This window comes from Lucilia cuprina, chromosome 5, assembly GCF_022045245.1.
Source record: "Lucilia cuprina isolate Lc7/37 chromosome 5, ASM2204524v1, whole genome shotgun sequence".
Taxonomy (NCBI): domain Eukaryota; kingdom Metazoa; phylum Arthropoda; class Insecta; order Diptera; family Calliphoridae; genus Lucilia; species Lucilia cuprina.
The window spans coordinates 19,902,745-19,912,942 of NC_060953.1; the positions used below are offsets into that span (position 1 = coordinate 19,902,745).

At 28.9% G+C, this 10,198-nt stretch overlaps 1 protein-coding gene across 1 annotated transcript; it reads right to left on the bottom strand.

Annotated features, from left to right (window-relative positions):
- Window positions 1–4,813: 4,813 nt before the first annotated feature.
- LOC111687135 (DNApol-eta) lies at window positions 4,814–9,612 on the bottom strand. Its single transcript, XM_023449552.2, has 5 exons — window positions 9,395–9,612; window positions 9,269–9,338; window positions 8,949–9,216; window positions 8,398–8,897; window positions 4,814–6,935 (listed from the first exon to the last, which is right to left on the bottom strand). The coding sequence occupies exons 1-5, from the start codon at window positions 9,495–9,497 to the stop codon at window positions 4,898–4,900; spliced, it is 2,979 nt and encodes a 992-aa protein (XP_023305320.2). The 5' UTR covers window positions 9,498–9,612; the 3' UTR covers window positions 4,814–4,897.
- Window positions 9,613–10,198: the final 586 nt, after the last annotated feature.

The window sequence follows — 10,198 nt, forward strand, 5'->3', positions numbered from 1 at the left end:
ATATCATAGTGAAGTATCAGATGACCATGTCGAAAACTTCGACCAAAATATATTACAATTAGAAAATAGCTGCAAATTTTCAAAATTCGAACATAACATTATAGCGATATTAGATACCTATATACATATATGTAAAATATCAGAATAATTGGGCAACAGAACTGATTTTCTGAAAGGGGCTATATATGGATGCTAGTATCAATTAAGGACGGATCCTATCAAAATTAGATGCAGGTACGTATGATCATATAGTAGTTAAATATGGAGAATTTTATCATAATAGTAGTGTTTAAGAGGAAATTTAAGACGTTTAAGCCATTTTCTGATGAGAAGAAGTAAGCACAGATCGTTACAAAAATCTGAAGAATTAGTTATGTTTATATACAATATGGTGTCGATAATGGACCGATTTAAACTATTTTCAATCAACTAATTTCATCAAATTATCTGAAAATTTCAACCTATAGTTTAATTACAAGGTTTAAATAGGCGGACATAGCTAAACCACTATAGTGATTTAGAAGTGTTTTTTTTTTTGATAGGAAGTAGGATCCGATATAGTTTTTAAGTGAAAAAAGTGAAAAGGATTTTCAGTTTTGTAATTTATTTGAAAAAATTGTTTTCGAATATTTTTCTGTCGAATTAACTGTTTGTTGTAAAAACGGTTAATAATAAATATTTTAAAATATCTATAAAAAATCTGTTTATACATAAAAGTACACATTTCAAAAGCAAATATTTCATATAGTTAGATTCTCTTAATTTTTGTATAGACACAATTTCAGATTTTGGGGAATGATTCGAAATTTACCTTTACGCACACATTTCATTAATTAATTATGCTATTGTGATAAAATGCGATACAAAATTGTTTTATTTTTATATTAAGCATTCTAAGAATTTGTCTCCAGATAGGCCCGTAAGTGGTCATAGTTACATATAAGGTACACTTCCGTAAATCACCTAAAGGCATATATTTCATTGAAATATAAAGTTATCTGAATAAGCGGGTTTGAATATGTTTTGTGTACATATAAAGCATTCTACCGATTTTTCCATTATTAGCCACAGCTTTCATATAAGGCACACTTCGAAAATTAATTTAACGCACATTTTTTAAAACATTCGACATGCATTTTTTTATGTGCATAAATCGTGCGAAGATTTGTTTCGGACCGGTGGACATTCAAGTAATTTTCTGAAGGGGACTTTGTATGGGAGCTAGGGTCAAATGAGGCCCGATCTTTATGCAATTTGGCAAGGTCATCAAGGCTTGTATAAAACTTAGTTGTGCTTTTTTATCGATATACAGTTATAATTAAGATAATTATGAGATCAGAAGTCCTTCTCGGGGGATTCTGTTGTATGGGGCTAGGTGAAATAATGGACCGATGTTAATCATTTTCAATAGGCTTCGTCTACGTCATGTGCCAAATTTCATTGAATTATCTCCAAAATTGCGACCTGTAGTTTGATTACAATGTTTACAATCCTATTCGGGGGTACAGTTATATGGGGGCTAGGCGAAATAATGGACCGATCTTAACCAATAGAGTTCGTCCCTGGGACAATAGAAGTTCATGTACCGTACCATGTTTACATGGACGGACGGACGGACAGACGGACGGACATAGCTAAATTGATTTAGAAAATGATTCTGAGCCGATTGGTATACTTTAAGGGTGATATAGGAACAATATTATTGTGCGTTACAAACATCAGCACAAACGCAATATACCCTCCCCACTAAAGTGGTGTAGGGTATGAAAAGAAAATATATAAGTAAAAAAATAAATTTTATTCATGCTCAGACAAACAAAAAAAAATTTTAACTATACCGTAAATTTTGTTATTGTACGCTTGTTTATAAAAACAAAGCAGAGTAAGAGCAGCAGAGCAAAAGAAGCAGAGCGAGAGCAGCACTAGTGTGTTGTTATTGGCTAGAAACATGAAATTAAGTATATGTTGATCCTGGCTTAAGTTAGAAACCATAAAAGGGAACTTTTTGGTTTTTTTAAAGTACTTTTTGAGTTTTCTATAATATTTTTTATATGAAAACTGTCAATTTAACCTTAAGATAAAATATATCCAGACATTGTGATAATGGGGGTAAGTATGTAGATTCTGAATTAGGTGAGAACCTATAAATGGGAACTTTTTTGGTACTTTTTCGGTTTTCAAAATGTACTTTTTTGAATATTCTATAGTATTGAACCTAGGAACATTAAATGTAGTATGTAGAGTCTGAATAAAAGGAAGGGTACTTTTTCGTTTTTCTAAAGATGCTTTTTGAGTTTTGAGCGCGAATTAAGTGATATAAAAGAGGACTTTTTGTACTGACTTTTTTTATAATCAATAGTGAAGGGTATATAAGATTCGACAAAGCCGAATATAGAACTCTTACTTGTTATACACACCATCAAAAAAGATGGGGGTATATTCATTTTGTCATTCTGGATCGTCATTAAATTCTAAGACGATCTAGCACGATTGAGTCCGAACGGAAAGAACTAAAGGGTTGAAAACTCACATAAATATTTCTTATAGGTAAGGTTTGTTTGGTACTGAAAATGGGCAATATCGGTCCACGTTTTCGGATAGCCCCCATACCCTCGAAAAGCAGCTTTAACAGTCATAACTTGTTTAAAAATACGAATATAGCGATGAATTCTTATGATCCATATAATGTCCCCTTCACAAAAGGACCTTAACTCTCATTACTGGCTTAAAAATACTAGAATATAGATGAAATTCGACATAAGTAAGTTTCATACGAGTAAAAATCTATCTAAAAAATTTTATGAGGATCGGTCCATGATTAACCCTACCCCCATACAAGGTCCCAGGTTAAGGAAATTTTTGGTAATTTATCGTTCTTCAAATGGTACTTTTTGAATTTTCTATAATATTAGATACATGAAATTAATTTTGTATGTCCGGAAAGGACACTTTTGGTTCTGCACAACTTTTTGATTCTCCAAAAGGAGTTTTTGAATTTTCGTTCCTCGACTTGTTAACAAATATTTAAATTGTCACACAATTTTTATTTATTATGAAATCGTATTAAATGGTAACTAGTAGATAGATAGATTTATGTGTCAAAGTTTGTAACTATGCTACTGTTATTAAGCAAGTTATTAGCGCTAAAGTCATTTATGATCCTATTCTTATCGAATTTAGTAGAGAGATTTTTGATCTGAAGGGGTCCTAATATAGGAGTATAGCTCATTTCTGTAATTTCGCTATTTAAAAAAAATATTTTTTTTTACATAAGGCTTGGACTAAATATCATTCCTGACTATTAAACATGAAAGCTCAATTTTAAAGACTTACAACAAATTGCATAAAGAAAAAATCATAAGTAACCCAACAGAAAATTTATAGCTTACTACATTGATATTGTGTTGCTTATTTTGTATTCGAAAGTGCTTACAAACTTACACACACTCTGGCTTACTTTACACAGTAAAGTGAAAATGACACACTAACTGATATACTTGGTTTGCGATATTGTGTGTAGATTATACTTTTTTAATAATATACTTGTGTATGGAAAAGTAGCTATTCCTACATTCTTCCCGATATACCTAGTAAGTAAAATTGTTTCTACAGCACCTTCCTAGCTGGAACACAAGTATATCAAAAAATATCTACAACAACCCAATAAGCAAAAACCTTTGAAATGATGTAAATATGTATTTAAAAACATATTCAAATTTCATACATAGCCTTTGAGAACAAATTTGCAAAATTTTGTTTTCAAATGGAAAATTATGGCCTTCTCAAACAAAAAGGCAGTTAGAAATCAAACGTATTTTTCAAATGTATTTCAAATTTAAAAAAAGGCTAGAGGTAAGCTTGAAACTAAAAAAAATTTCAAACGTATTTCAAGTATTCTTTATTATTATTTTCATACATATTTCAAACCCTAATTATAATGCTAACTATTGCAAAATTCATATATTTTTTTACATCACCTGAAAATAAAACATTCATACATTTGATTTAGCATATTTTTCTTTTATATCTCCGATTATTTCTCCTATATTTAACGTTTTTTCGCTCCCTTGCTGTAGAAAAAATGTTCTGTTTTTATTTTTCTAAAATAATTTAATTTTTGAAAGAAACTTTTCTAAGTTCAATTCAAACAAAACTTTGAAAATTTTATAAATATCACACATTATATTTTTTTAAACGTTTTTTTGAAATTATCATGTTTATTTCAAAGGCTAAACTTTAAAATTTGAAAACAATTTGGAAAATACATTATTTAGTTAAGAAAATTTTCAAAAATATTCCCAGGTTTGAATCGATGTTTATTGGGTTCTATTTAAAATACATGTGTATTAAGAAGTATCTAAATATGTATGTTTTTAAAAAAATGCTACACAAATACATGTTTCTACAAATTCATTCATAAGCATAAGGCCATTCCAATCATTACTAGATCATGATCCTAATTTTAAGCAACAAATTTTGCTTAAAATTCATCTAAACATTGAAAAAATGTTGATCCAAAAAATATTTTTCGATAAATGAAAAATTTTTTGTTGATTAAATTACAGCACACTTGATTTTTTTATATTATATTTTTCTGTTCTCATATACAATGTTAATCACTCGTATATTAAAATGTAATGCAGAAAAAATTTATTAAAAATTTAAACTTCATATCCAGATTTTATATACAAGTAAATCAAATTATAAGTAACACAAAGTAAAGCACACAACATTGGTTACAATTCCGAGTACTCTGAAAATTTTCTGTGGGGAAGACTACAAACAATCAAATAAATAAAAATGTATAAAAAAGTATAAAAAAGCTTTCCAGTTTATTGTTTAAAACTTTGTACTTGTACACAGGAAATACTATGTTTAATACGTATACATTTTAATCTTACATATTGGATTGTGTGAAAAATTGTGTTATAGGTTTAGCAGTAACTTTGGCCGATCGCGATGGTGCCATCATTGAAGAATTCAAACTTTTTCGTGACAAATTAGAAACGGGTTTTTTGACAACCTCAACAGTATTAACTTCTAATTGATTGAGCTTTCTTTGTAAATCTTTGGCCATATGGAAATCTTTGTGTTCTAAAATTTCATCAATACTAATGGGCAACTTGCAAATGTCACATATTTCCATGTTTTTAATATTACTATTCTCAGAACTTTGATTTTGTTCACAAATTGATGAAGAAGACATAGTTGAAGGTTTCAAAAATTTTGTTATATCAGCATTTTTTGGTTTTTTGATTGAGTTGTTCAGATGTTGAACTTTTTTAGATTTTTTATTGTTTACATTATTAGGTGGAGATTTTGATGAATTAATTTTTGTACGAATTTCATCTCTAAATTCATGGCGTTGCTGTTGACTCAACTCTTGGGCAAAATGATGGTCTTGATGAGTCTGTATTGACGTTGAATCATTAAGAATTTTAGCGCCACATTTAGAACAATTTGTAAATTCCAAAAATTCTGGTCTAAACTCCGGTATGGCAAACTCTGCATATTGAGACCTATAATCTGTTGGTTTATTTTCCTCGTTATCTGTAATTGCATCATATTTTCGTTTCATATTTATAGGCGCAGTTTTTGACATGGGAGTATTTGAATCATAAATGGCAACCTCTTCATTAATTGAGTTATTATACGATGGATTATTTTCATATTGTTTCATTGAATTATAATCTGTTTCTTCACTTTCAATTGTATTTATATTATTAATTATATCATTTACTTTATTAGAAGTGTCATTTGAGTTTGAATTACTAGGTATATTTTCCGTTGTGGAGCTACTTGAATCCAAGCTTTTCGATACATCATCATTCTTCTTTAATACTCTTGCAAAGAAACTTTTCGGTTTTGAAAGATTATTTTCATGACGATTGGAAACTTTAGAATTTACTTGTAACTCTGTATTGATTAAATTATTACACAAAGTATTATTTTCATTTTGTATATTTTCTTCACTTTGAATAGCGTTAATATCATCAATTAAATCGTTTAATTCATTAGAACTTATATTAACATTTGAAGTACTAGTGATATCTAATTCTTTAGTTGTGGAGCTACTTGATGCTATGCTTTTTGTTGATTCTTTATTATTTTTTAATACTTTTGAAAAGAAACTATTCTGTGGCACTGGCTTGATACTATCATTTCGTGATATTGAAAACTTATCTTGGGGCTTAGTTACTATACCAACTTGACTAGATGAGGTTGGTTTAGTAATTCCATTCATATTACTATGATCTATTATTACAGTTTTATGTTCTTTTTGTGGTTCATTCTTTAAAGCATTTAAGAAAAAACTTTTCACACTTTGATTTTTTGACTCTTTTGATACTTCCTTGATTGCATTACTATTTATAAATTCATTTTCGGTTTTAGCAGTAGAATTAGAAGTTTCTGACGAAGTATTGGTTTCATCCTTGTTATCAATTTTGACTTTTTGCTTTTTCGCCGCTTGTTGTGCGAACATTTGCTGTATGTTATTTTGTGAATTTGAAATAGTTTCAAACTTACCGACACTTATTCCTAAAAACTTAATTGGATTATTAAGAACACTTTCGCTGCCAGAGCGAAAAAATTGTTTTGTATTAGCTTTTATAATTTCCAAACTTGCTTTTGCCAATACTTCTGTATCATAACATTGTAGAGGAGCTGATCGAGAACTTGATACTTCTTCACCATCAAATTCTTGTATAAAATTAACAACCATTTGTTTTGCCCGTCGATTATTTTCACATATATCCTTTTCCAATCTTTCATTTATTTCATTTGCCAATTCGTTTAGCCAATGTTGTAGAGTTTTTATGCCGGTAATATTATTACGGCCAGGAAACTTCTTACAGCATCCAATGCTTTTTGAATAAAAACGTGGAGTTACAGCTTCAGGATCAATGCCACGACATATATTATAGAGCCATGTGCTAAAATGAAATTAAATACATAAATACATTGCAACATGGCCAGAGACAGAATTTGAGATAAAACATATCGTTCATTTACTACAAGACCGGCATAATTTTTAGCTTTTTATATTTTGTAACATTTTACCAATTTTTCAAAAAATTTTATAGCAATAATCGTATAAAAAAACTGATATATGTTTAAAAGAAAAGAAACCTTCCCAATAAGCAAAAACCTTTGAAATGATGTAAATATGTATTTGAAAACCTATTCAAATTTCATACATAGCCTTTGAGAACAAATTTGAAAAATTTTGTTTTCAAATGGAAAATTATGGCCTTCTCAAACAAAAAGGCAGTTAGAAATCAAACGTATTTTTCAAATATATTTCAAATTTAAAAAAAGGCTAGAGGTAAGCTTAAAACTAAAAAAATTTTCAAACGTATTTCAAGTATTCTTTATTATTATTTTCATACATATTTCAAACCCTAATTATAATGCTAACTGTTGCAAAATTCATATATTTTTTCCATCACCTGAAAATTAAACATTCATACATTTATTTTAGCATATTTTTCTTTTATATCTCCGATTATTTCTCCTATATTTAACGTTTTTTCGCTCCCTTGCTGTAGAAAAAATGTTCTGTTTTTATTTTTCTAAAATAATTTATTTTTTGAAAGAAACTTTTCTTAGTTCAATTCAAACAAAACTTTGAAAATTTTATAAATATCACACATTATATTTTTTTAAACGTTTTTGGAAATTATCATGTTTATTTCAAAGGCAAAACTTTAAAATTTGAAAACAATTTGGAAAATACATTATTTAGTTAAGAAAATTTTCAAAAATATTCACAGGTTTGAATCGATGTTTATTGGGTTATATCTGAATTTAAACTAAATTTTTACTTATCAATTGAAATTTTAAAATAGAAAAAAATAAAAAAATGTGTATTTTTTAAGTTACGCTAATCGTGCAGTATGTGAACGAAATATTCATATTTTTAGCAGATATTTACAGCTTTCCCGCAAAAAAGAAATGAAGTTCTTTAAAAAAAAATTTTTTTTACATTTTGTGGAAGAGATATTTAATGAATTCCGAAGAAGCGAAATTAATTTTATTTTTTCATTGCTGAAGAAATATATTTTTTTTATCATGCTCTAACAAATCGTTTTTTATAAATATTATTTAATATTTTTCTAAATTGGTCTGAAACGTGTTAATATCTTATACATGAGTCCATACGACGCACCACAAAAAACATGTTTTTACGTATTTAGGTTTCCCTGCTCTTTACAAAAACATTTTTAAGAAAAATTAAAAGTTTTTAGTTTTTATAAAATGATTCTTTCATAAAATAAATGCTTAATTATTATTTAGAAAGTTTCATTTTAATATGCAGTTGTAAATAAATTTTTAGTTATAACCTTTTGGGATCATTTAGAGTACTTGTTAAAACATGTTTCTACAAATACTTACCCATTTTTCTCATCAAATTTTTTTTGCAATTCAGCCTCAGTAAATTTTAACAACTGACCTAAGTAACGAACACTTAAACGTTCACACACTTCCTCTCCAAATTTAGCGCCAAGACCTTTTATTTTTCCAACTGGTAGTGTTTCAAACAAACCAGAGATTTGCGCTAAAGGTAAAATAGTTTGCTTATTGGGTTTATTAATACCACAAGCTAGTTTTGCCAATATCTTATTATGTGCAATGCCTGCTGAACACTCATATGAAGTTTCCGCTTTTACAGCACTTCGAATTTCGCTTGCAATGGAAGCTCCTAACAGTAAACGAATATTACTCTGTCGTACAGCTGGAATATCATTTTCATGGAAATTACGATAGAAGTTATCGTCATCTGCTAAAGGATTTGTAATAAAACTGGACGTAATTGTTGTAACAAACTCTTCGATTGTTGAGAAACCAACAGCATAAGTATTTACCAACTCCTGAGGTTGCAATACGAATGTGCCCTAAAAAGATTATGTAAATTTAACGTTCCAGAAAATTTCAGTTATACTAACATCATTCATTGCTTGGAGCCGTTTGTTGACAGAATCTGTAATATCAAGATAGGCTTCATCAACAGATGCTCTTTCTAAAAGTGGAGTAAAACGCTGCAATACATTTGCTACTTCCTTGCCAGCTTCCCGATATTTTGTTAAATCGGCTTTTTCACGGACATTAGGTACTTTAACTAATTGGATTTCAGGACATTGTTCTTTAGCTTCATCTCCTCGCATATGCCGTGTAACACCTTTCGCGCGGGCGGCATAATTTACTGCAATTATTCTGAAAACCCAGAAAATATAATTGTTATCTTAATTGACATTTTTTGAATTACCCGCCTCCTCTCCACGCATTATATTGCACCACAGCCAATGGTTGATTCTTTAAGGAAGGGTCCAATTTTTCTGGAGAGAATAATACCAATTACGAAAAATGTTGTAATAGTTTTGTTATACTTTACCTTCAACTTGGCAATAGAAACAATCCATATCCACAAGAAGGACAACTCTATCATATTTGCTTGTTATTGGAACAAAATTTCTGGCAGAAGTACTGTTGGACATAATTAATGCAATTTTTCATATAAACTTAAACTTATACATATATAAATTTGACAAAAATCTACAAAACTTATAGTTTTACCAAAACAAAAATTTTGCGCCTTCAATAGTGATGGTAATTTATCGATTCTTAAAGACTTAGCGATGGAAAAAGTGTTTCATACATTTGAGAGAATTCTAGCGATTTCTTAGGCACCTTGGCGATACACCTAATTGTTTAACTCAAACGGTTAGTTTTTTGATACGCATATATACACGTCAGTTTTTTTTTTCACTTACACAATTAAAAAACTTAGCGTTTGAGTTAGGGTTCTATAGTTGAAACGAAAAGTCGACTTTTTGCATTTTACGAAAAGTCGACTTTCGACTTTTTTCATTTAATTAAAAGTCGATTTTTCGACTTTTAATATTTTATAAATAGTCGACTTTTTTACTTTTTTCGACTTTTCGACTTATTCCGACTTTTTATTATTATTATTATTATTATTTTTATTATTAATATTATTATTAATAAAAAAATTTTATATATTTTCTATTTGTTGCAATTTTTTGAGAGTTCGACTCTTTCCGACTTCTCGACTTTTTTCGACTTTCCGACTTTTTTCGACTTTTATTTACAAAGTCGACTTTTTTATATACGCTAGTCAAGTTATCGATTTTTTTTGAACAAAATAGTCGACTTCGACTTTTTTCGACAAAAAGTC

Excerpts from the sequence above, each read along its gene's own strand:
- LOC111687135 (XM_023449552.2), bottom strand. The coding sequence starts at position 9,497 with ATGTCCAACAGTACTTCTGCCAGAAATTTTGTTCCAATAACAAGCAAA. Across the intron at positions 9,339-9,394 it reads TTTCTATTGCCAAGTTGAAG|AAAAATTGGACCCTTCCTTA; the intron begins GTAAAGTATAAC and ends TATTCTCTCCAG. Across the intron at positions 6,936-8,397 it reads AAATTTGATGAGAAAAATGG|CACATGGCTCTATAATATAT; the intron begins GTAAGTATTTGT and ends ATTTCATTTTAG.